The following is a 27523-nucleotide window of genomic DNA, read 5'->3' as shown; positions in this document are numbered from 1 at the left end:
CTAATTGCTTATACATATTATGCAAATAATATACAAGATAGTGTGTATTAGTCAACTGATATTTATGCACATCAGTACAGTTACTGCTGGGAATAAATATCTGTGTTGGGTGTGATATAAGATGTCTTAGGAAAAAAATACATGATAAATCCGTGAAAGCGTCAGCAAGCCTGTTGCATTTGTCTTCTGTTTAGTTCCAAATAAAGACAGCCTGACTCAGCAACCCTGGTTTCATCACTAGTGACAGCATTAGTTCATGTTACTGTTCCAATCTTCCAAAGATTTTACTAGAGACCTGAAACAAAAAAGAGGACCTATGGATGTGATTTTTTTTTTAATTTGAATTATACAGAAAATCTTTTCAGGAAAAGCTTGAGGCAATCTTAATATATCGGTGGTGGTCAACCTACAGTTTGTGGGTCCTGTCTGACTCAGTGTTCTGTATGCAGCCTGCACATCCCCGTTCTGACCCCCTTGTCATGCATAGGGTCCCCGTGCTTAGCTACTCTTCCCCCTCTATCCCAGCAGTTCTGAAATGCTGCAGATCTGAGTCTCATCCTGTCCTGGCTGTTTCCCTCCCTCCCTGAGCTGCACAGAGGGAGAGGAACGAGTCAGGGTAGGAGGCTAAGGGTGAGGGGTGTAAGAGTCAGGGCAAGGGGCTCAGGGTGTGGGGGTTCAGGAGTCGGGGCGGGAGGTACTAGGGTGCAGGAGTCGGGGGCAGTCGAAAGTGGTGTTCCTGGGGGCCACGCTACCTGGCCAGTGGTGTTATTCCCTAGGGCAATGGGGACACACACTTGTTGTCCCCATGTGGTCATACTGGAAAGTAACTGTCCCTGCTACCAGACCCTTCCTTTCCATTTGATGAGAAAGAGTCACATTCCACACACATCCCCTTGTCCTAGCACAACCTAACCTTGACCTTGGTTTAAAGTTATAAGAGGAACCTGCATACCAAACTTGGTGGTCCTAGCTCTTACCATTTTTATCAGGAGTTCTTGAACAAATGGACTCAAACAAATTCTCTTAAATATGTCGTAGATATTAGTGAGCAATGCTACTTTTTATTTAACGTGCACTAATTTGGTGCATCTAGTAAATTGTTCCTACCATGGGTAGGTTATAACTGAAAAACCTGACATCACCCAGTTGGATTATCACATCTCATGGAACCTAATCCGTAACCGCTAATTGGTTGCTTACCTTTAAGTTTGAGTACTGTTTACTAAGAGCAAGATTTTCTGTAGTGATTAGTGATGTTTTTGTGTTTCCTTTTTTGGGTGCCCAACTTGAGACCTTGTAAAAGGCCTTATTTTCAAAAAGAGCTGAGTAATTGCCCTTTGGCATCAAACCCCTTTAGTCTGGACGCTGCACAGTCACTGGAAGATCTTGGCTGCAGTGTGTTTATGCGTGTCTTTAAAGTGTTGCAAAATTATGTCCAATAAACAAGCCCATTGTTTTTCATGCTGGGACCTTGAATTTTGTAGTGGGGTTTTTGTCAGTTGTCCATCTCTCTTTAGTTGGATTTATAAATTTTAAATAAAAAAAAATGACTTTGCTAAAACTTACAATGATTAAATGTTCCCACCCCACCAGAAAAAGTGGGGAATTGGAGAGGAAACAGTAGTACTTCCCTGCAACATCTTCAGATACCTCATTTTTTGACTTTTCTCTCAACAGTCACACCTACCCTTGTTTTGCCTCAGATTTCCTACAGTTACTAACACTGCTTTATTCTCACCAGTGGGAGAATTAGTGTGGCTTTTTTAAAAGAAAGCTGCAGGTGGTTTCTGAGGCTTAAAGTACTATGCTATATGTACATGCTTTGAGAGGATTCCAGAATACAGCTCTTACACTGGTGGCCAGTTGGAGCCTACACTACATTAACATTTCCACCGCTATTTCTGCTGGTGGTGCTGAAACAATGGTATCAATTTTAGAAGGCTCAACAGCAAAAAAAAAAGTCTAATTTTTACATACTCAAAGTTTAAAATATGACTTGGAGCACCTCCACTCAAATGTGAGAACTTAATGAAAACTAGAAATAATTTAACTTTTACTGTAGTTTATATGATGATTTCTCTTCTTGGTATGTTTATAAGTACTGGAAATAAGAAATGGTTTAATTCTTAATCAGAATTGTCTTTTGTTTTTGTTTTTTATTGGCACAGATTTTTATCCTTCAGTTCCATCAGGTTCTTTGTATTACTCTAGAATTGTTTAGTGTGAATTTGGTTTGTTACGTGATATTTGCAAGTGTGCGTAGGTTGATGAATATGTGGCTCTATTCTTTGGCCACTTCAAAATATGGAATTGGAATGTTGGGAGAAGGGAAATCATAGTTAACACAGATGAGAGAGATTGGCTTCCTTTTTTTCCAGACTTGGGACGCATGTATAACCTTGTATCTCGAATCCAAGATGGCCTTGGAGAGCTGAAAAAACTGTTGGAAACGCACATTCATAATCAGGGTCTAGCTGCTATTGAGAAGTGTGGAGAAGCTGCTCTAAATGCAAGTATCTTTTCAGATATAGTTTCATATTTGACTGTTAACAGTTCATTTTGTGACATGAATGCCTTTGATAGTCCTGTGTGTATAAAGACACAGAATAACACCATTGGGGATTAGAGAGTTTGCAAATGAGTAGAGTAGGTTGAAAATAAAATAATCATAGTACAACTATGTTATTGCTACTTTTTGTCAAGCTTCTTTATTTCTCCTTCATCCATTGCCCAGTTTGTGCCGCCTTTTCCACTGACCCATTTGCTGGAACTAACCCTTTCAGTAATGCTTGATAAATTTCTTCCTTTCATAAAATATATGAAAATCTTCATTTGAAGAAATATTCGGGGTCTAACGACAACATGCTGTTTATTCTTTATTGCTTCCTAAGTATTTGTGCTTGTCAACTTGTAACATTTTAAATTGATTTGCCATTTATTACCTTCATGTGCAGTATCATGTACTGAATGTATCTATACAGTAAGCCCTTGATATAATGGACTAATGCAGGAAAGGGGAGGTCCATTAACCCGAAAGCTCTTTAAATATGAGGGTTTACATAGTGCCCCCTGCTCTCTCCACCCAGGCTCCCCCAAACCCCCCTGCCTTCCCCTCCCAATAAATGTAGGTGACTCACCAGAGTCGCTGGACCCACAGCCGGGACCGCCATGCACTCCTCCCACCACAGATGGGGCATGTACATGAGTGCATGTGGTGTGTCTAGTGGCCGTCCAGGTGGCGGGGTGTGGGTGGAGGGAAGGCTGGTGGATTTAGTGGACTTTGGGAACAACGGGGAGGGCTAGCGGATGTCCGTTGTTCCTGAAGTCCACTAAATTGGGGCCTGGAAAACCGAGGGTTGGCTGTATAAAATTGAGACGAGTGGTAATTTTTTTAGTGTTTTATTGACTAACTTCTGTTGATGTGACAAGCGTTTGAGCATCACAGGTTTCCTTTTTAAGTCTGTGGTACTCAAAAGTTTATCCTTTCCATCTGTAGAAGTGGGTCGTTGGAACACAGTGCTTCACACATTGTTTCTCATCCTCTCATCTACAACAGTTCTGTTTACAACGATATACAATTATTTATTAGTACAATGTTTTTGTTAAGGAAAAGTAGTGCTGGTTAATTATAATTGGCATTGTAAAGAAATCCATGTAATGAGGCACCTGCCTGTAATCAAAAAAGACTCGGATTGCCTCATTGAAAAGTATTTAAGTAACTTTAAACACACATGTTGCAGAATATCAAATGTGTTTGTTTTTCACATACTTGAAGGTATTTTAATTTTATGGAGGGGATAGGCAGTTTAGGGAGAACAGTATATTCTCATTATGTACAAAAATTGAGCTTGGACTTCAGAAGCAAAATCATGTCTGGTTTTCAAAAAGTTGTCTTACAAAAATAAATTGATGGCTTCATCGTGCGTAGAGGCTTTGAAAGCTGTGATTAAGCAGTTATGTTTTTTTGAGCAAAGAAGTAGATAAGTTTCTAGCAGGTGATACAGTGAAAGAAACATTGCCTTTTTCTTCCTTTTTTCTGCTTTGCCTTCCACAAATTCCTTATACCTGTCTCCCTATTCATCCCAAGCCAGCACCTCCATTGCATTTCCTTGGGTCCAACCATGCCTACTTCTCTGAATATACTTCTTCTTATACCTATATATAGCTGCTTTTCTTTACTTACTGGACCCATGATCTTGTAACATTTAATATCTTCAGATATGGCATGTTGAGATGAGGAGCCTCCATTTTTGTCTTACAAGAATCTCTGACAACCTTACCTTCTGGTTCTTGCCATCTGGCTGTTCTTGATCCTGAATCTTCTTGAAGTGCATGTAGCTATTCAAGGAGGAACCTTTTGTGTTAGCTTTTTGTTCTATCTTGGCTAAAATTTGTTGATAATTTGCATTCTGGTAAAGTATTTAGAAGTAAGATCTTACTATTGGAAAACTAATTGCATGGTTTTGTCTTAGAAATTGTCACCTGGTTTATAGAAGAATGAACTTTTAGATCTGCACTTAATTAAACTTAAATCTTCAAAACTTTTCCTTATTAAACACTTATATAGTTGTGGTTGACTAAATCATCTATTTTCCTTTTATACTTTATGCAGTAGGAGTGTTCCATGGACATTCAGCATTCTCAAGTATATATAAATCAAACCTGAGCAAGTTACAGGTGTTACTGTAGTAATGACTAGAATATTTCCTTATATTTGAATGCTCTTAGTAGTCTAAAATCTACTTCTGCTTTTTATTTATTTATTTTTCTAAAATACTTGTAATCTCCCTTTTCTTAAACTTTTCACTCGTAGGTCAGATGCTTTTTTTTTTTTTTTGAGAAATTTTTTAAAAAGTTTAACAAGTTTCCTTGCAAGCAACAGACTGTATTGTTTTTCAGGATCCAAAAATGTATGTACAAACAGTATTGGATGTCCATAAGAAATACAATGCTCTCGTCATGTCTGCCTTCAACAATGATGCTGGATTTGTGGCTGCACTAGATAAGGTAAGTTTTGTTCAGTGTCTGTGGTAACTATTATATCTCTCTGATGTAGGGGATTTCCAAAACTTTGACTTTCTTGTGCAATTTTCAGGCTTGTGGTCGATTTATAAATAATAATGCTGTGACAAAAATGGCTCAGTCATCCAGTAAATCTCCAGAGTTGCTGGCACGATACTGTGATTCCTTGTTAAAGAAAAGGTATGTTTATAGGAAATATTAAAAATCACTTTTCTAGCACTTCTTTAAAAAAAATTGTAAACATAGTTATGAAGTGAAATTACATATTGCCTTATATGAAAATATACATACATGGTTAAACTCAAGCAAAAAAAAAAAAATGCAATAATGGCTGCTTGGTAAGTTGAATATGAACACTTCCCAAATGTAGGTTTGCAAAGATAAGCCCTATGTTTGATTGAACTTTCAGTTCAGAAGGGAAAAGACATTATCTCTTTTATTTTAAATCTCTTGCCTTCCTCTTTCATTTTCTGTATTTTCCCTCCATCTGAGTGCAAACTGAGGACAAAAAGCTGCCTTGTACGCTTTGGTGATCCGTGGTTTGATTAAAGTATTTGCTATCTAATGGTTGAGTAACTCGTGGATTCAGTTAATAATCCTGTTCTTATGGGACCGGAGTCAGTACAGATCGAACCTCTATAATTCGGAACTCACTCATCCAGCAATATCCATAATCTAGCATGATTTTAGTTAGCTGGATGATCATTTATTATGGGAGCAGCCAAGTTTCCCATGATCCCACGAAGTTTGTTTCCAGCCACCTCTCACCTCCAGCTTTCAGTGTTCTGTGCTGTTGTTTAGCTGTAATTTACCTTTAAATGTCTTCTAAGAGCCCACAGTATTAACATCCTGTGGTCTGACAAACTCTCATCTGGCACCAGTCGGGTCCCAAGGGTGCTGCATTAGAGAGGTGCAGCCTGTATTGAAATTGATTGGCAGCCAAGCCTGCTGACTGGGGATGGGGGTAAAGGGGGAAAAGGGCAGTTGCTCCTGGGCCTGGCATTTTAAAGGGGCCCACAGCTCTGGCCACAGCCACTGCTACTTTGGCACCTGTGGTGGCCAGAATTCAGGGCCCCTTTGAAATGCTGCTCCGCTGCTGTGAAGGGGTTTGGGTGGCAGGGGCATTGCCATGATCAGCTGGGGCTGACTGCCCTTAACCCTACCCTTTCCAGGGTGCGGAGCCGGGCCCCCCTCCACCTTGCCCCGGGACCTGCATCAGCTGTGGAACTCCCTGTTGGCAACCCTGTTTCTTGTTTCACAGAAAGACAAAGTATTAGCATGAACCCTTTAGGGTGCTTGATGTGCCTAGATTAGGGTTGAGGCATACTTGATGAACAGTTGGTGTGAAAAACTTGCTTTGTGTTGTCTGTTTATGTTCTCAACTTTCCAAGATTCAGATCTATAACATTGGTCTTTTTAGAATGCATGTGTAAAAATTCCAGAAATTATTAGGCAATGTCTAAGATAATCACAGAACACTCAGTAGAAGACACCCTGAAATTTTGTGCAGGATTCATTGCTTCACTGTGGACATAGCTCTTTCTTAGCCGTCATGAAGCTCCTGCCCTGTTTTCAGTTCAGTTTTGATGGTCTGAACTTCAACTAAAATTCTATTTTTGTAACTTAAATTCATCAGTTTGTGTATAATTTTTATATTAGAGTGTGGGAAAACAGTGTTTGCTCTTTTGAAGAGAAACTTGCTCGTGTATTAAAAATTCTATGAAACACGGGTTTTGAGTCACACATCCTTTTACCAGCACTCTTTACTTGTGAAACAATTTTCCATACATACCATGTCGTGCATCTAGAATGTGACAGGATATTGCTAAATGATGGATAATAAATTTGTTAGTAATGCACTTCTTTGACCGCAGCTCAAAGAATCCAGAAGAAGCCGAGCTAGAAGATACACTCAATCAAGTAGTAAGTGTCTGAAATACAGTTTTTTTCCCCTACATAACCTTTTAAATTTTACAAAAATGTTAAGCTCATCGAAGAAGGTTGCAGGTTATATGAAGTCAAAACTTGTGTATTTTTTCATATGTAAAGCTTTTGGTAACATTTTTTTAAAAAACTAAAACAAAAGTCTTTCCTGTTTTTGAAAGAATTCTTCTTCAAATAATATTATGCCTAAGAAAGCTGAACAAAAACATTTCTTTCAGTTTTTATTATGGTATAAACCCATTTGATCTCTTCTAAACTATTTCAGAGGTTAACATGTAACAAAAAGACTCCATTACTTATTAAAAAAAACCTCAACTGTATTACAGTTTTAATGAAATAAAAATTGGATTTGATACAAATTTGCAAGGCTGTTTATTTTTCAAAAAAGCTTTTTTCTCTCTCCCGCACCCTGCCCTTTTCCAGATGGTTGTATTCAAGTACATTGAGGACAAAGATGTGTTTCAAAAGTTCTATGCCAAGATGCTGGCAAAGAGACTGGTACACCAGAACAGTGCTAGTGATGATGCTGAAGCAAGCATGATCTCTAAACTTAAGGTACATCTTTCCTTTCTTAGCACTGGCTTCGGAAGCACTGTTGAGTTGAACTTTCAAGCAGCTCTTGAATTTTTATCAGAAAAATACAAAACTTCATGTTCACAAGTCATTTAACCCCATAGGTTTTCAGTCACTGTTTTGCTTTGAAATGAAATCTTTAAGCAGTCTTGTTAGAAGCAAACAACTGTTAAAACAGCTGTCCAGTCTATTTTTTCAGTTCCCTTGAAACTTGAAGAACAATTGATTTGTTTGTGTGCTGGAATTTGACAATAGAAATAAGTGAAATAATCATAGTCAGTACACTTGAGTTCATAATTAATTTGGTAATTACGTTGCTGTTTACAATCTTGCCAAATCTTATCTGTGTGCATTTTTTAAGGAGTGGGGGCTTTTCGTAACTTTTCGGTTTCATATTTGTTATAAAGGGCTAGTAAATAGATCATATACTGAGACTGGTAAATTTTCATAGCAGTGTTTCCTGTCATGTTTCCATAACAGGCCATATACAGAAAAAACAATAAAATTCACATTAGTTATCTAAATGGGTTCAAAAATTTCAGTGTTTTTTGGACAAGCAGGGAATAAGTCGTCATATATTTCTCCTAGCAAAATTGATTCCGAGAAACGCTATTTTTCTCGTTGTGTTCGTTCTCCTTGTGTCAAAATACATGGTTTTGCAGACAAAGCTCTGCTCTTTAATTACAGCAAGCTTGTGGTTTTGAATACACCTCCAAACTTCAGCGAATGTTCCAAGACATTGGTGTAAGCAAGGACTTGAATGAGCAATTTAAAAAGCACCTGACAAATTCAGAGCCATTAGATTGTAAGTATTAAACTTAATATAACCTTTTTCTTTAAAGCTGAGTTACTGTTCAGTTAGCCACACCTTGTAGTGATACAAGGAACTGACTAAGTATTTATTGAATGAGGAAAGTATTTAATTCATCTAGCATGCCACTGAAAACTAGAGTTATTAAAACTTCAGCTTGGATAGACTTTTTTGGGTCTTCATACAGCACATCATGCCTCCTTATATGAATAGGTTCTTTTTAATTTTTTATAGATCACAGGGGGGATTAGCTGTTACAAAGAGAGGGTTCCACTTAGGGCACATCTACACAGCCTGTGTTGTCAGCTCTGCTGCCGGCAGAGGTGTGCTAAGTATGTTTCTGGAAATTGCAAATGGCATCCCATTTGGATACTCACACGGCTAATTAGCATAGCCGTGTGATATTTCACTCTCAGCAGAGGGGTCTGCTGGCAGGAAAGAGGCTGTGTAGATGTGCTTCTACTGGTTAAACCCTGCTCTGTTGCCACTCCCTTATGCCTGAAAAAATTCAGGGACTGGTGACAGGAGGAGGGTTTAGCTGGCATAGGCACCTCTACGTGACCTCTTTCCTGTCGGCAGACCCCTTTGCTGAGAGTGAAATCTCGTGTGGCTATACTGATTAGCCACATGAGTGTGCAAATAAACCTGCTTCGCATAGCTCTGCCAGCAGCGGAGCTGATGACCTGGGCTTTGTAGATATGGCCTTAGTGTATGCTCCTCTGCTAAAAGTGAAGCCTGATGTTATAATTTTGTCTTTGACCAAAATCATTGTTTAAGCAGGGATACTTTCTTAGACATAATACTGAAAAAAGGCAGGTCCACCTTTAGTTCATTAAATAGTCCTCTTGCTTTCATATTGAGACATCTCTGATTTCTTCTTTTGTTGAAACAGAATGCTTCATAATAGCTGTCACTTGGGTTTTACTTTGTTATAGTCTGGTGTGCAAGGTCCATTTCCGGTTTTATATAATGTTATAATATAGAATGTGTTCACTTTTGGCTGGTACCTGTGTCTACACTGCACAGAAAGCCCTACAGCATTAAGTCTCAGGTCAGCAGCGCTAAAAATGGCAATGTAGACATTCCCCATAATTCTGGAGCCCCATCTCTGAGACCCACATCTTCTTGCTAGGGCTAAGCGCCTGAGCCGCAACCTGAGTGAGAATGTCTGTCTACAAAGGAGCACCAGAAGCTCCCTAAAGGCATGGGGGCTTCCACCGACACCCATTCCACAGCCTTATCCCCCCCCACACTCTATTTCTTCCTTCTGAGACCCTTTCCTTTATGCGTCTCTGTCCTCTCCCCTGTTCCTTGACCTTAAAGCAGGTAAGAAGTGAGAACTCCACCCCACCACCATTCCACTGCTCCTACATCTACACTTCTGTTTTTATCCCTGTAGCATTAGTCCCAGTTGACTGCACTCTGAGACTCACTGCTTTGCTACCCACAGAGTCACAAAAGCACTTTACAATCATAAAATTGCTATTTATATTCTTGCCAGTAACAGTTTTTTAATTAAATGATTATACATTGATTTTTGGAAAACCTTGCATTTTCTCTTTTTATGAAAATTAAATGCAGTCTAATGAATTAGCTTAAATTGATGGAAATATCAGGGAATTCTGAGTTATATTTGGAGTCAATACAAATCTGAACTTTCAACCCTACTTTTGTCTCTCAGACTCTTCAATTTTTAACATTATATTTTACAGATAGTAATGCCAATGATCTTTTGTAGTAGGGCTTGTCTATATGACGCAGAAAATTGACCTGCTCAGGGTCAATCCTCTGTTGTTCAATTTTGTGTGTATGGTGAAATTGATCTGTCTGGAATTGGCAGTCAACCCCTGTACTCCTCGCTGTTTCTGCCAGATAGGTCAATTAAAGCTACACAATTGCCAAAGCTAGAACTGTGTATCTGAAATTGACTTATTATCCTAGTGTAGAACCGTGTTTAGGGTCCAAACTATTTTAGGCCAGGCAAAACAAAAACCTCTCCTGTTTGAAGTTGTCATCTCCCAAACTGCACATGGACATATCCATAATACCAAAGAGGGGAGAGCTGTTAGCCCAGGCGTGTCCAACCTGCGACCCTGGACAGCTAGTAATGCGGCCCCGCAAGATCGTAAACTTTTAACATTTTTATGTGGTTTATATACATTAACTATATTATGTATTTTGTACACAGCCCAAGACTATCTTCACTCAATGCGGCCTAGGCAAGCCAAAAGGTTGGACATCCATGTGTTACCCTATTAATCTACGTATGTTTCTTTTCTAGTGGATTTCAGTATACAGGTTCTGAGTTCTGGATCATGGCCCTTCCAGCAGTCGTGCACATTTGCTCTGCCTTCTGAGGTGAGATACTCTTTAATCGTCTATTTAATAAACTAAAGTTTCAGTTGAATTTTTTTCAGAGGTGACCTAAAATGAATTCTTGGATATTTTCTGACATAAAATATCAAGACATGAACACTTTTGAATGTTAAAGATGACCTGCAAATTATTTATTCAAATAAGGAGCTAAATTTTAAGTCTCTCTTGTGGTGTATAAAGAGTCTGAAGTGTTTTCTTGCTTATTTTTTAATTTTTTAAATATCAGCAATGTCAAGTCTTGTCTTTCCTGATTGTGTTGGAGGACCTTCCAGGGGAAGGTCTGAGGTATGTAATCCCTTTTTATTTATGGATCACAGAAAATCTTTAACCAAGATGACCTTCCTCCAAAACCTTCAGTAGTCATTTAGGTAAAATGGGTATATACTTTTAAAGTTCTTGTTTTTGTTAATAAGTGTTGACCCTCTCAGTTACTCAGGTTTCAATCTCTTGATTCTTGAGATGACACAGTGACTGGGTTTCTAATCACTGTTGTCCTCAGGCTAGACAAGACTTGAGTAACTAGTGAATAGGAGAGGAGAAGTGAGGGGAAAGGAGATTACCTTTGCCAAGAACCAGAAGAACATGAGCCTGTTTTCTTTTCCTTTCCATATGACATGTAAAGTTAAGTTGATCACAAGAGGAAACTCATATACAAGTCTGAAGAACCTTTTTTAAAATTTTGTATTCCCTTCCTATACCCCAGGAGAGGGCATGTTAACATAGGGTGGTTTGGACTGGTTTATACATTGTAGAGTCAAATGCACTTTGGAGTGTGACAATGCAGTGATGGAAATGTTCATTTTTTTTATACAGCTGGAACGCAGTTATCAGAGATTTACAGCTTTTTATGCCAGTCGTCACAGTGGAAGGAAATTGACCTGGTTGTATCAGCTATCCAAAGGGGAACTGGTTACCAACTGTTTCAAAAATAGATACACGTTACAGGTAAGAATAACCTTGTGTTAGGGAAAGGTGTAATGAATAATTTAATAGTCCAAATATTTTTGAAATGAATTCTTCCAAGCTTGCTGTTCTCTAGCTCAATGTGAAGTGTTTTTTGTGTGTGTGTGTGTGTGTGTGTGTGTGTGTGTGAAACAAATAACAAAATATGTATGTAATTTTGTGTATTGGAGAGAGAAGTTTCAGAAAAAAAATGCTTTGTGTACTTTAAAAATAAAGACAGGCATACCTACTATAGCAAAACATGAGCTTGCACAGGTGGAGAAAAAATTAGAAACTATATTTTAGTTCTAAACTTTGGAGGTGGTTAAACAGCAAGATGGAAGATCATTTACAAGTTATGCCTATCACTGTTTCATTTTAAAATGTTTAAGGCCAAATTTTCCAAAGAGCTCAATGCCAGCTTAGACATAAAAATGAAGCAGGCAGATTTTAAAGTGCTCAAACCTTTGAAAGACTCCTTTTGGATACCTTTCCCGCTTCCTTTTAGTGCCTGAATAGATGATGTGCTCTTTTGAGAAGCTGGCCTTAAAAGTTTTTCCATTGCTTTTTTTCCAAAAGTTTTCCAGCTTGTCTTAATCAGTGTATGCAAGCAGTCCTTGATGTAGTCATTGTAAGAAGATAAATTGTTCAAAAAAATGAGATCGGGAGCTTAGAGTTTTATAAGCCAAGTACCTATTTTATGCTCCTTTTAAAAGTGACTGTGTACTTATGTCCTGCCAGAGTTGTTCAGTAAGGTGTAACTTCTGATTTTGAAGGAGAGACTGTATCTGACTTAGACTCTGTCCTAAATTAAAACAGTGCCTACTTATGTTAGTGCATGGCCAGCGTAATAGAAATACAGGGGATGTTCAGATCTATTCTGTACTTTTCTGAGCACTGAAATTAAAGTGAGCAAATGCTAAAAATAGAATTTGATGTTAGCATTTTAAATTCATTTGCTGTTTTCTTTAATTCTCTAAGGCTATAGCCACACTATGAGTAATAGGTGTGATTCCTCAGCTAATGTACACACATTCGTGCTAGTTCTCATCAAGCAGCAGCGTAGCTGCAGTAGCATTGGTAAGGTCAGTGGAGGCATGGCTGAGACCATGTTTTCAGGCATGTGTGTACTGGGTTCTGATCAGTTGTGCCTCTACTGCTGCTGTGTATGCTATCCTGGCTACACTGCTATTTATGCTTGTGCTAGCTCGATGAAAGCTAGTGCAAGTACCTGTACGCACACAAGGAAATCTGATTCTTAGCTCCTAGTGTCAGACCTTAAACCTGTATCTGTTGTAACTCTCTAACACATAAGGACACTTTTGAGCTCACATGAGTAATCCAGTTGGCTGTAAAGCTGTGTGTGCATAATGGTTTGCAGGATCAGGTCTTTTATCTGAGTATCTAAAACTGAGACTTTTGCCTTCTCAAACACCTTACTCATAATATGGAATTTGTTTTTAGTGTATATTTATTATATTACTACTACGGTTGGAAAACTTGAACAAACCATAGGTTCATTCCCTGTAGTTCATTAACTCACCTTTTGATAAAATTACTCTTATGTAAAGTTGTATGTAAAGTGTTTCTAATGTCAAGTAGTGAAATCCTGTCCTGTGTTTGGGTTGAAATGGAAAATATGCCTAGTTGGATAAAAAGCTGAAGCAGAATATTTTGAAATAAAAAAGCATGGTTTAAAAAAAAACAAGCTATAGCTATGACACAAAGATACATGGAAGGAAGTGTCAGCAGGTAGTTGAATTGGTCATGAGCTTAGGATTTAGATTTTAAGAATACTGGAACATAGGTAGTATAATACCGGCACATGCAAAATATAGAGAGAGACTTGCTGCATTTCATAATAATTCCATTTAAGGTTCTGGGTATGAAGATTTATTTCCTATTTTAAATAGCAAATTGTGTTTTATTGGCAGTCGCATGTAGCTCTTTCAAGAGCTTAGTTGGAAAGCATGTGGCTTAATTTCTCAGTTATCATTCACACTTTACAATCCTCACTTGTTTGTGTTGTGCAGATGTATCAGAAGGCATGAATATTTCCCACTGTTTTAGTTGTACTGCACACATTATATCCAGTGTTTTTAAAAAAAAACAAAAAGACAGCTCCCTGCCCACTTCGCTTAGCCAATCCCATGGCTGGGGCTGCCGAGATGCTGGTACTCAGTACGAGCAAGTACTGGCACAAAAAAGGCACTGATTGTACCTATTTACTTTCTCATGCTTGGGCATAGAGGAAAATTTACTCAGTCTTCTTTTAAAAATACAATGGCCGTGTCTACACTAGCCCAAGTCTTCAAAATGGCCATTTAGAAGATTACTAATGAGGCGCTGAAATACATATTCAGCGCCTCATTAACATGCCAGCGGCCACGGCACTTTGAAATTGCCGCAGTTTGCCCAGACAGGGCTCCTTTTCGAAAGGACCCCACCAACTTCGAAATCACCTGCTGATAGGAATAAGGGGATTTCGAAGTTGGCGGGGTCCTTTTGAAAAGGAGCCCCATCTGGACGAGCCGCGTGGCAGCAAGCAGCGGCAATTTTGAAGTGCGGCGACCGCCGGCATGCTAATGAGGCCCTGAATATGTGTTTCAGTGCCTCATTAGTCATCTTCGAAATGGACATTTGCATGGCGATTTCGAAGGTTTGGGCTAGTGTAGATGTAGCCAATTAGTACAGTCCCTCACTCCGTTTTTTTTTTTAAAGTACATCTTTGACAAATTATTTTCGTTGAACATCCAATCAAATGCTGTTTAATAAGAGAGAAGAAATGGTAGGCTTACATATGAAGGGTCATTTAAAAGTACATCTCATCTTTACTGTTTTACAGTGACGATTGTTTCTAATAGAGTTTAATAAACCTTTTTTTGTCTTAGCCATAACTGTTTAATCTACCAGAGTTTGTCAAGGTTTCCGTTTGGAAGAGGTGGGAGGTGCGTGTGTCTGTTTCTGTTCATGATTAGTGAATTTTTCAAGGCATTTAAGTTCAAATACGCATTGAAGTTGTGTGTATTTTTGCTTACATTTTCTCTTTGGCCTTTGTTTTCTTTCTTTGGTATTTGAAAGGCATCGACATTCCAGATGGCAATCCTACTGCAGTACAACACAGAAGACGCTTATACTGTGCAACAGCTGACAGACAGCACTCAGATAAAAATGGTAGTGTTTTAATTGTCTTATATTATACTAATGTTGTATTACCATTGTGAGTAAAGTGTCTTGTCGTAGGGTTCAACGCACTTACAGTTATCATGAAAAGGGGAGCAGGAGGTCAAATCTGTTTGACTCTGCTAGGTTTTGTTCCTTAATTATCACTTGTGCTGCTTTGCTGGTCAACTGTTTTCATGTTCCATTTCCAATACAGGTTGTACCCCTCTGGTCCGGCATCCTCAGGACCTCAGTGGTTCTGAACAAAGGATTTTGCTGGACCATGGGAGGTTAATGCCCCCTTCCCTGTGCCCGGTTGTTGGTTGCCCCCTGCTGACCCTCTGGCTTCCCAGTTCTTTGGCTGGCTCATCACCACAGCCGGCTCTCTGGCACTCCAGCTGTGCTGGGCTGCCAGGGAATGGCAGCGCTCCAGCCCTGGTCTCTGGCTCTGTGTGGGGCTGCCAGCTGGTTGCCCTCCTGCCTGCACTCTCTGGTCTAGGAACATCCCTGATTCTTCTGGACAAGGGATATAGCTGGACCAGAGAGTACCGGTTTTAGGAGGTGCAACCTGTAATCATAACCTCTTCTAGGTTTTATTTCTAAGGTTTCTAATGAAACACCATCTCAAATGATTCCTATGCTGACTCATTTAGAATAATATTACCCACTACCTTCCTCCTCTGGTCCTGTAATTATTCATTGATTTTTCCAGTGCACGTTTTTGTTTTAAAACTCCTGTTTTGGAGAAATATAGTGGTTTCCCTTTATCATGGGAGTTTCCCACCTGATTTACATTCTGAAAGATAACACATTGAGAACATAGGTGCATTAGCTAAGTGTTTGTTTTATGGGAGAGGCAATTCCCTACTGTTTCTTCAAAATCAGACTGTACCTCAACTGCTTACAAAACAGGTGTCTCTTTTCCAGAAGGGTCACATGGGATCTGCTAAGGCATATTGGGGAAAGGCAGGTTATTTCTGGTCAGCAAACTTAAGTAACCTGCCAAAGAGAGAATAAATCTATGCATTCAAATTAGAGCGTGGATGTTTCATAGAAAATTCATAGGTGTTATCTACACTAAGTAAGTGCCTCTGATATGAATATTGTCAACCACCGATGTAGCTGCACCTAAGTCAAACTCATAATTAAAACCAGACAAATCTGCTATTTACATAGGTGGTTGACCTGATTTAAACCAGGCTCAGTTTCATCAGGGCAAAGAGGAGCTTCACGTGTCTGTACTTGAGATGTAAACTGGTGCACCTTCCTCAGGGACTAGCCTCCAGTGTTTGTGATGGAAAAGAAACCCCGGTGTCGCTAAGGCTTGAGGAGTATTCTAATTCTGCTATGTTGTGTTTTCTGAGTTCTTACTTCTCATGAATGAAATAGTCTTTGGGTAGTATTTCCCATATGCTTGTGTGATATTTCACAGTCACTAATTCTCACTGAATGTTCTATATGTTGTATTTTTGTGATTGTTCTGTATTTATTGGTGATTATTTTTTTCAGTTCTGTCTACAGTACATATTTTTATAGTTATGAAAAATGCAATATAAATAGTTCCAATGCTTTCAGGATCTTTCAACTATTTTGCTATAACCCATTGTCAAAATTCATTGGACAAAATTTAAGCTCCAAAGTTTCTTTTAAAAACCAAGATTCTTTTTGAAGTAACTTTTTGTTCCTGGTACTCCAGTGCCATTTTTAGCATAACCATTGTTCCTAGTTAGTGTTAGGGAGCCCTTCTTTTGAACAGTTGAACAAAAACTGTGCTGAAAGTTTGCGCTGATAATTTCTCCTGTAACTTGTAGGATATCTTGGCACAAGTTCTACAGATCTTACTGAAGTCAAAGTTATTGGTAAGGTCTTTTGCTTTATTGCTTATTTAATTTATACAAAACATCTTAGCAAATATCTATCTATATTAATTCTTTGTTTCTTGTAGGTTTTGGAAGATGAAAATGCAAATGTTGATGAGGTGGAGTTGAAGCCAGATACTTTAATAAAACTATATCTTGGTTACAAAAAGTAAGAAAAATGTAATCATATAAGCCCGTTATGTATGAATGATACTGACTTGTTTCTCAGAAGCTCATGCTAGCTGTAAGAGTAGCTATGATTGAGCAAGCACTCTACTGGGACTTTAAAGCAAACAGAATGGCACTTAGCAGCAGTGTCAGCACACGTACTCTCTCGCACTTTCCGCTCATGATTTCTGCTAATCATTGGGGCATAGTAAAAACTGGTTTAATTTAGACAAACTTTGATTACATAGATACATTTGGCTGGCATGCCATCACTGAATTTTGTTTGTTTTTTGGCCATTAGTCCTGACTTACACATGCCAAGTAAATTGCATTTAATTTACTTACTACATTTTTTGTTTAAAAGAAAAAAAGTACCAAATCCAAAGTTTTAAGCACGTGACTATTAAAATCAGTCCCTGCAAGAGATCACTGTGCTTATGTAGAGATTTAAGCTCCAAAGTGCTTTAAAAACCAAGATTCTCTATGAAGTAACTTTTTGTTCCTGTTACCCCAGTGCCATTTTTATAGCCACATATCCAAACGGGATGAAAATAAATTTAATGTGTTCTTCGAGTTCTTGCACATATCTGTTCGAGTTAGCTGCACACACGCACATATGCACAGCTATCGGAAAGTTTTCCCTAACAACTACCTGTTGTTTTGGCCTATATATGATGATGTTGACCCGACTTCCTTCCAGTGTCCTTTTTGCTGCCTGTGAGGCTGTTGGTATTGTGGCTAAGTACTTGTTGCTATGCCATGTAAATAGTAGTCTTTAGCATAACCATTGTTCCTAGTTAGTGGTAGGGAGCTCTGCAGTAGGGTAGGTCTCACCTATAAGGGTCAGAGTCATGAAAAAGTATCAGGGCTTTAAGCAGTGCAGTGCCTGCTTAAAGTCCATGCCAGTGAACGACCTTCACAACTCCTCCCTTCGTTGTTTGGGTGAAAGTCATCAACCAGCTAAGTGCCCTATCTGCAGGAGTTTTAAACCCTAGACTCGCAAGGAACGTGGCTTTCGGCTCCATCAGTTCCTCATGGAGTTGGCACTTCAACCTCTGTGGCGGAGTTCCACAGCCCTTCCTTCAGTGCTCAGCATGTCACCCTCTGCTCCTGGCCCTCACCAAAAAAAATAGTTTCTCACCTGAAGCTTCCAGCATAGCACTACTTGTGCTCCCTTCTGCATGCCTCCAAGACACCTAAGTTGTCAGCACTGGCTCCATCAACTCCGACACCCTCTGTGCAGAAAGCACCAGATGCTCTTGGGGCCTATGATCTTGACACCACAGCATCACATACAACGAGCCCAGTCCTCCTGGACTCGCCCAGAGGCAATCCAGTGCCAGTTGGCTCTTCATCTATGCCTGATAGGTAACTGGGCAGTATGGGGACTTATCAAGACGAACTCCCTGGCGAAGGCTGAGGCTCCTGCCCCTCAGTGCTTCTCCAGAGGCAAATCTGCTCTTCTGGCCACGCCTGTCCAGGCACAAGCACCTGGCTGCTCAGAGTCCTGGCCCCGCTCGGAGTCTTGAACTGGCCATTTATGGCAGTGTTGGTCTTACTCTCAGCACCGGGCACACCTGTGACTTTGAACTCCATCCCACTTGACTCCTGCTTGTTTGTGCTCAAGCGTCTCTGACTTGGGCAGATCTGATTCCAGCTTCAATGCTTGACACCATGCTTCACCAGTCCTGCTTTCATCTTGACAATGCTGATAGAGCTCTCCATGCTTCCACCCATTCAACTTCCCCTGTTTCTGGACCTCATCATGCGGAAGCATGGTCGCCTGTGCTATTCAGACTTCCAGTCCCTTCACCTCATGGCTTGGAGTCTTCATGGTTGAACCTTGTCAACCAGGCATGCTTGGAGCTTGCAAGCTGTACATGGGTAATCGTACTTGGCCAAGTGGATGTGCTTCTGTTGGTGCAGTCAGCATGACCTCATTCTTGTATCTACTTCGATACCACAAGTGCTAGCCTATCTCACTTCCTTGAAGCAGCAAGGCCTTTCTTCTTCCTCCCTCAATGTTCATCTGGTGGCCATCTTGATCTTCCGTCCCCAGGAGGGCAAGTGATCTCTTTTCTCACACCCTATGATGGGGTGCTTTCTCAAGGGTATGAACCTCCTTCACCTGCTGGTTTGTCAGCTGGTTCCAGCCTGGGACCTTAACCTGGTGCTGCAGGTGCTGATGGGTCCCCCTTGAAATTTGTGGCCCCTTGTTCCCTTCTCTATCTCTCCTGGAAACTGGCATTCCTGGGGGACCAAGCTCTTCCACAACACCTCACAGCTCTTTGTAGCCATTGCTAATTGCATGAAGGGGCTTCCTGTTTTGTCACAGTGCATCGCTTCCTGGATCACGTCTCGTATACAGATGTGCTACGACCTTCCTAAGATTTTTCTGTCACCTGTCATGTGCATTCTGCGTGAGCTCAGGCCTCTTCAAGTGCCTTCCTGGCTATTGTGCCTCTCCATGAAATCTGTTGTGCTGTGACGTGGTCCTCTGTATGCATTTTTATGCCTTGTGCAGCAATCTATAAAGGATGCAGCCTTCAGGGATGCTGTCCTAGAGTTGGCCACATGTTGACTCCAACCCCTCCACCTGCGTTTAGCATGTGAATCACTTAATTCAAATAGAACAAAAAGCAGTCAAGTAGAACTTTAAAGACTAGCAAAATAGTTTATTAGGTGAGTTTTCGTGGGACAGACCCACTTCTTCAGACCATAGCCAGACCAGAACAGACTCAATATTTAAGACACAGAGAACCAAAAACAGTAAGCAAGGAGGACAAATCAGAAAAAGATAATCAAGGTGAGCAAATCAGTGTGTGGAGGGGTGGGGGGGAAGGTCAAGAATTAGATTGAGCCAAGTATGCAGACGAGCCCCTATAGTGACTCAGAAAGTTCCCATCACGATTTAAACCATGTGTTAATGTGCCGAATTTGAATATAAAAGTCAGCTTGTCCATTTCTCTTTCCAAAACGGTGCAATAATGTCTCTTCAGTAACACACATACCTTGAGGTCATTGACAGAATGGCCCATTCCATTAAAATGTTGACTAACTGGTTTGTGGATCTGGAGTGTTTTGATGTCTGTTTTGTGCCCGTTGACCCTTTGTCTAAGGGAGTTAGAAGTTTGTCCAATATACAAAGCATCTGGGCATTGTTGGCACATGATGGCATATATGATGTTAGCAGAGGAGCATGAGAAAGTGCCCGTGATTCTGTGAGTAACCTGGTTAGGTCCAGTGATGGTATTTCCAGAGAAGATATGTGGACAAATCTGGCAGCACACTTTGTTGCAGGAAAAGGTTCCAGGACCGGTGTTCCTGGGGTATAGACTGTGGCTGTTAGTGAGGATCCTCATGAGGTTGGGAGGTTGTCTGTAGGAGAGAACAGGCATGTCACCCAGGGCCTTCTGGAGTGTAGCATCCTGATTAAGAATAGGTTGTAGGTCTTTAATAATTCGTTGCAGTGGTCTGAGTTGGGGGCTGTAGGTGATGGTGTTCTGTTCTTGGCTTTTTTGGGCCGATCTTGGAGTAGCTGGTCTCTGGGTATGCGTCTGGCCCTCTCAATTTGTTTTTTTACTTCTCCTGGTGGGTAATTCAGGTTTATGAATATTTGGTAAAGTTCTTGTAGTTTTTGGTCTGTCAGTTGGATCAGAGCAAATGCGATTATACGTAAGAGCTTGACTGTAAACAATGGATCTAGTCACGTGTGCAGGATGGAAACTAGAAGGGTGTAGATAAGTATAGCGATCAGTAGGTTTTCGGTACAGTGTGGTACTGATCAGGCCATCCTTGATTAGTACTGTAGTGTCCAGGCAATGTATCTCTTGCATGTTGTAATCGAGGCATAAGTTGATGGTGGGGTGTAGATTGTTAAAGTCTCTGTGGAATTCTTCTAGAGCCTCTGTACCATGAGTCCAAATCATAAAGATGTCGTCAATGTATCTTAAGTAGAGGAGTGGTAATAGGGGACGAGAGCTGAGGAATCGTTGTTCCAGGTCAGCCATAAATATATTAGCATATTGTGGGGCCATGCGGGTGCCCATAGCAGTTCCACTAATCTGGAGGTATAAATTGTCCCCAAAACGGAAATGATTGTGTGTGAGAACAAAGTTACAGAGGTCAGACACCAGATTGGCTGTGGTGGCATCAGGGATGGTGTTCCTGATTGCTTGTAATCCGTCTTTATGTGGAATATTAGTGTACAGAGCCTCTGCATCCATTGTGGCAAGGATGGTGTTATCAGGAACTTTTCCGATGTTTTGTAATTTCCTCAGGAAGTCGGTGGTATCTCGGATATAGCTGGGAGCGTTGGTGGCATAGGGTTTGAGGAGGGAGTCCGCGTAACTGGATAGTCCGGTGGTGAGGGTGCCAGTACCTGAAATGATAGGGCGTCCAGGGTTTCCAGGTTTGTGGATTTTGGGAAGTAAATAGAATAATCCAGGCTGCAGCTCAGACGGTGTGTCTGACTTAATGAGGTTCCGAGTAGCAGCAGGGAGTTCCTTCAGTAGTTGTTGTAATTTCCTTTGGAATTCCAAAGTGGGATCAGCGGAGAGAGGTCTGTAAAATGTGGTGTTGGAGAGTTGTCTGGCTGCCTCCTGTTCATAGTCTGACTTACTCACCTAATAAACTATTTTGCTAGTCTTTAAAGTGATACTTGATTGCTTTTTGTTTTGATAGTGTATAGACTAGCACAGCTTACTCTGTTACTATTTAATTCAAATAGGTATAAGCAAGCACTCGAAGAATAAATGGTTGCTCATGGTTTTAACTGTTGTTCTTCAAGATATGTTGCTCATACGTATTCAAAACCCACCCACTTCCCCTAACATCTTAGTGGTTGCAAGAAGGAAATGGAGGTGAGTTGGGTCAGGAAAGTCATATACAGGGGTCTGTAGTGGCACCACTCTGGAGGGGTCCACAGACAACCCAATGGGTAGCTTCTAGGGAAAAGCTTTCTGACAGCCGTGTGCATGCGCACATCTACCTTGAATAGATAAAAGCAACAAATCTCAAACCACCACTGTTACAATGGTGAGTAATTGTTTTTTACAGGTACTGTTGTATTGCGTGCTTACACACACACACTCTCTCTCTCAAGGAGGAGGCTGTCTCAGGACCGGGATTGAGGGTGGATTGTTTTGTAACATTTCCTGTAAGAAATTTGTATGGGATGAAGTGTAGGGGGGCTCCAGACCATTGTTTGTGGTGGGTGTGGAAGCTCAGGGCAAGAAGTGTGACCACCACACTGCCCGGATTCCTCAGCACTAGGGCTGGAATTTGATTGCACTGTGGCCATGCTGCCCCGGGTGCTGGCTCAGGCTCACTAGGATTTGGGTCGTACTACCCCCATCCCAGTGGTCAGGGCAGGGGGATTGTTTTGGACTCCATAAGAGGATGGGAGGAGTAGGCAGCCTGTACCCAGCCCCGGCATGAGACCCCTATGGGTGTACAGTGGCCAGTGTAACAACAGTATCCAGAGTCCTGCCCCTAGCCAGCCACTCTCATATGGTAGTGCTGCCTTTGGGGCCTACCATCTTACCTTCACCTTTGTGTCTCAAATTACTTAAAGCACAGTGGTGATTTTTGTGTGCTTAGTCAAAGGGTAGGTTTAATCTAGGGTATGAATTCCATACTGATGTTGCTTTATTTAAGAACCTTTTAATGTAGCGCATGGAACTTAATCCACATTCTAAAAAATTAACCATTTTGTGTGAAATGAAATAACTGAAATGAATATTTTAATTTAGAAATCTTCTCTTATGTATTTTTTCCTTTCTTGCCTATCTGAGCAATGAGAGCTGAGTATTCTCTCTTACGAATGTATAAATGGTTATATTACTTGGTGTTAGCAACACAGATGTCATTGTTATACTATCTCTAGAAGTAACTTATGACTTACATGTAATTGTAGCTATGTCACATTTACAAATTTTATGATCTAGTGTTCAGAAATAATCACTGTTTAATTGTGAAATGGTGGTAACTTAGTAATGTGAGCAGCAAGTAACATGATCGTCCCTTTTCCATTTTCTTTAACATGGGATTATTTCCACTTGTTTTGCTTAATTTAATATAATATTCACTCTTTTTTTGTACTCTCCCTTTTACAAATCAACCACTTCTTTTCTTTGAATTTCAGAATCAGTTGACATGTTTCTGATCAGTCACTGTTTTCAACAGTGCAGTGGATTCACAGAGATGTTCACAAATATGGTTTATTTGAGAAGTATCAAACTGTAGTATTGTTTTTTGGGTCGTGATTTCTACAAATCTTCGCAAAATATATTAATTTGTAATTCCAACAATAGCTAGACTGGAGGAAAAATCTATTATTATGGAAGATTAATTTTGCAATTTTTTTAATCTCCTTACTATGATCACAATATAATAAGTAAACCAGCATATTGACTTTTCTCCTAAATGTCAGTATTCTCTGTTGTCCCATGCATATGCTCATGTAACTGGAGTGCAGCATCTATTTCATTTCTCTTTTACTAGAGGCAAAACTGCAAAAACAACATTATTTTACATTTTAATCTTTTATTTGACCAAATAAAGCCCAAAAGCCTACGTGAGAACTAATTGCATTTGATCTGTAAACAAACAATAATCTGAATTGTTCTCAGCTTGTTCTTGAGGAAGATGATGTGGTAAACTGTCAAAGTTCAGCTTTCAGAAATAATTTACAAGCCTCACTTTTAGTGAAGCTTGGGTTCCCTAAGTACCCAAGTCCTTGAAAAAAGGGCTTTGGTTCTTTTGAAAATGTTATCCTTGGCACATAGAACAGCACTTCAGCCTTGTATATTTTATTTTTAGGCAAATTTAATATGTATAGAAGTAAAATATAAATAATGAACCAATGTAGATGGTAAAAATAAATTAACTTTAAAACTGAGTAATACAGGTAAACCATTGTTTTTTTGCTAAAAATAAGGTCCTTTTAAATTTAAGTCTGTACTAGCTTAGCAGTCAAATTGCACGAGAAGTCTTCATTTGATTTTTGTAACCAAAATTCTTATTTCAGACATTAGATTTTGTTAACTTAGTTATTTTGAAAATAAAGCCATAATTTGAGATCTATTTTGATTTTCTACTTAAAAGAAAACTCAAAGCTTGATTGCAGTTCTCCCAATTTGTACATGTGCTTTTGAACCAGGATTTGTGCAGATGTGTTCTGATCCTGGAGACTCAGTGGGAGGAGGAGTTTTTGATGAATAAATCCAATTATCACTTTGACAGTTTGCAGCCATTTGGTGGAGATTATGGTGTTTTGCAACTGGTTTAAATTTAGTGTCCAGTTGTGCTTGTGTAGTCTGGAGTACTATGAAAGGTGTTCCACCTGGCTGAGGCAGCTCTGAAAATAAAGAATATAAGTGTTAAGATCTTTTGAAGATCACTACCTGGGAAATAAATGGAGTCACCACAAATGTTTCTATTTATTGACTTACCGTCCTCTTCCTGGCAGCAAAAAGTTGAGGGTAAACATCAATGTGCCAATGAAGACTGAACAGAAGCAGGAGCAGGAAACAACACACAAAAATATAGAGGAAGATAGGAAACTGCTGATTCAGGTGGGTTGGATAGTAGTGTGAGATTGACCACATGTCATTGTAGGCAATATACCAAATCATACTGGCAGAGTTGAGGGCGGGCAGGGTTGGAAAGAGGAGCAGTTTGCCTTTCTCTGTAGCATGGAGAAGGGGTGGTTTGCTGGCTTACCTAGACTAAATGGTGAATTCCTTATAACCTGTTTAAATCATGACTTAAGGACTTCATTAACTAACCTGGAGCTTAAGTTTTATTACTGGAGTGGGTGGCGCATGTCCTGTAGCCTGTTCTATACAGGTCAGACTAGATAAGTCAGATTGCACAACTGTGACTTAGTCTAAGTCTGAGTATACCTCAGCCCCATGAATTAAAGTTCATAACCCTGCTGCATTTTTCAGTAAAATATTGCAGAATCTTACTTTTCATATTTATTCCTAAAAGACTAATTGTGCTAGTGTGATATTCTTCTGCAAAACAAACTTGAAACAAAACCTATAACAGTTTTTTCAAATATGTAGATAGCTTTTATTTGTAGAAAACATAGGAGTGTGGCAGAGGCTTTTTGTTGTTGCTGACGAACAGCATAGTGAAGAGTCTTCAGAATGGAGTTGGCTTGTGTTGCATCTGCTGCAACTCTGAATCCACCTCTAGAGGAGAAAGTTGTGAGCCTCATTTTGAAAATAAATAGATTAATGAAGTAGGCTGTTAGTTTGCCAGGGCTCTGGCTAATATTGCCATTGATGTCCGTTACTAATACTGGCTTAAGCAAAGCAGTTTGTAATTGTGTAGATTAATGTGTAAAGCCAAGCTTGTAGTGAGAGGTGACTATTTTAATCAGACACTGGAAGTTCTCAGTATGAGCCCTATCACTGGGCAGGGCTTTCATCCTTCTCTTTGTTAGCAGATACAAGCCACTGGTAGAGGCATAAAGTTCTGAAGACATTGTTGCCCAAACAGTCTTAGAAGGGTTGTGGATGGGGGAGAGGGCGTTGGGAGAGTGAGCCCGCTATTTCGTGGTGACTCCTGGGCCATAGGACCAAGTCCAACTCCTGGTGTTATGACGAGGTCGTGAAACACTAGTCTCCCTAATTCGGCTCAGCTGCCTTTCCATTGTGAAGGAGGAGAGTCTGGGTGAAATCTGAGTGGTGCTTTAACCCTACGTGCTGTGTTGCAATCCCTGTCATTGGAAGCTGACCCCAGCCCCATGGGACTGGAGTTGCTGCTGTGCTGCCTTGAGATGGGGTCATGGTTGCAGGGGAGAGCACTGCGGTGGGTGATTTATGTTCTTGGCTGGGTGAAGGGGTGGAATTCGAAGGAGGATGCCGACTTACGATTTTGCTCCACCCTTCTCCAACAAATTTGGGCCCTGGATGAGTCTTATAAAGAGACCAAATGCAGTTAGTAGATAGTCTTAGTGAAAAGTTTGGGAACTACTGGCTGGATCCAGAATGACAAGGTGTGTTTAAGGTCTGTTTCTACTTTGCTGTTTAGGCTGCTATTGTGAGAATTATGAAAATGAGAAAGGTTCTAAAGCATCAGCAGTTGCTTGGAGAAGTTCTAACCCAGCTTTCCTCAAGATTCAAACCACGAGTTCCAGTAATTAAGGTATATATCAAAACAATAATAATGTATCTTAACTCAGGTGCTTGTTAATAAATTAAAGGCTGAGTTTAGAAAGTCTTAAATAGGTTTTTAATCAATTATACTTTAAGTAGGAAACTGTTACTCCTACAGCTTCTCAAATGCTAGCCCACATAATGGTATCATGAGGCTAAAAAAGACTTCATGTGCCAATAAGCATGCTGTAGTGTGTATTGTAAAATAATAATGTATTATACAGTTGTCAAAATAAAGGAATCCCATACGTTTTGGTTTGCATTGCTCACTTATCGAATAATCATGTTCCAGGGAATTAGTGTCATTTCATTGTGTCAAATTATATAATCCATTAAATGGTGTTCATGAGTGGCCTCCTCTAGGCATGGTCAAAATTTGTAAATTGCCATAGTTTAAATGGTCATAGTCTAAATATATGCTATTTTCCTGCTTAAGAGTTTTAGTGCTAATGTTTAAAAGAAACATGTATTCAGCATGGTACTTAACAGCCAAGACTGATGATAAGCTCGTAGCAACCAAAAAACAAAAAAAAATTATTGTTCTTAAAATATCTGTGGCAAAGTGCTTGTCTGGGGTTTGTTTTATTCAATGATATGAAACATGCTGCTTATCTTTCCACATCTCCCCTACAGAAATGCATTGACATTCTGATTGAGAAGGAGTACTTGGAGCGTGTCGATGGGGAGAAGGACACCTACAGTTACTTGGCTTAGCATTTTTATTAGCAGTTGTACTGACTGTGTGAGACACTCAGAATAGTTACATGATGGAAAGAATGAAAACAACTGAACTTCATAGCAGCCAGGCTGCTGCCATTTGGACCTCCCTTTTTAATATCTGAGACCAGGACTCCCATCAGCCAGTCTCAGATTTACATTGGAACTGCTCAGGATTGATACATTTCAAGTATGTAAATATGGACACCAATGCCATTTAACCTAATTTAAGAACAGAAAGGAATCAAACCCTTCTTCACTGAGGGTTGCATGCTACTGCATTTAAATCAATACATTGCCTATATGATAAATAGCTGCCATCACAGGCAGCACTTAGAAATCTCGGCAGCACTTTGAGAGCGAGTCTGAATGGACGTATGTGTAATCTGCTATGGAAAACCATTTGTATAGTGTGTTTCATTTTTTAATGTGTGAAAAATAAAAAAAATTAAAAGATTTCTGTACAAGTTGCATTTGGTTTTATTGTTTTGTTTCACTACTTTCTAAATGTAAATAAAAGGTATGATGATTCTGAAAGCTACAGTAATTTGTTAAGTTTTGCTTTCTTTCCTGTTTTTGAGTTATTCAAGGAAAACACCCCTGGATTGAAAAATGATTCTGTATTTGTGGCTTTTTGGACAAGAGTGCGCCTGAATACAGGGAAGAGTGTGCATTGAATTGTGCATACTGATTTTTCTCAAGATGTGCTAATAAATCACAATAGCAGACACTTGGAAGATATGCAAAAATGTTTTGGCATTTGAGTTTCTCTCAAAATG

At 39.9% G+C, this 27523-nt stretch overlaps 1 protein-coding gene across 2 annotated transcripts in view; it reads left to right on the top strand.

Annotated features, from left to right (window-relative positions):
* CUL1 (cullin 1) overlaps positions 1–27281 on the top strand; it is a 72313-nt gene extending 45032 nt beyond the window's left edge. For both annotated transcript variants that reach the window (XM_074988054.1, XM_074988055.1), the window contains exons 9-22: positions 2379–2509; positions 4900–5007; positions 5096–5202; positions 6897–6945; positions 7390–7521; positions 8227–8344; positions 10632–10708; positions 11540–11671; positions 14750–14842; positions 16642–16689; positions 16776–16858; positions 24329–24434; positions 25903–26016; positions 26661–27281. In XM_074988054.1, the coding sequence (XP_074844155.1) occupies positions 2379–2509; positions 4900–5007; positions 5096–5202; positions 6897–6945; positions 7390–7521; positions 8227–8344; positions 10632–10708; positions 11540–11671; positions 14750–14842; positions 16642–16689; positions 16776–16858; positions 24329–24434; positions 25903–26016; positions 26661–26741 (1379 nt within the window). In that variant the 3' untranslated portion in view covers positions 26742–27281. The remainder of the gene's footprint in view (positions 1–2378; positions 2510–4899; positions 5008–5095; positions 5203–6896; positions 6946–7389; positions 7522–8226; positions 8345–10631; positions 10709–11539; positions 11672–14749; positions 14843–16641; positions 16690–16775; positions 16859–24328; positions 24435–25902; positions 26017–26660) is intronic.
* The last annotated feature ends 242 nt before the right edge of the window (positions 27282–27523 follow it).

Source organism: Carettochelys insculpta, chromosome 2 (assembly GCF_033958435.1).
Source record: "Carettochelys insculpta isolate YL-2023 chromosome 2, ASM3395843v1, whole genome shotgun sequence".
Classification (NCBI taxonomy): domain Eukaryota; kingdom Metazoa; phylum Chordata; order Testudines; family Carettochelyidae; genus Carettochelys; species Carettochelys insculpta.
The sequence above is the reverse complement of the archived record's forward strand: the minus strand, read 5'-3'. Positions and strand labels throughout refer to the sequence as shown.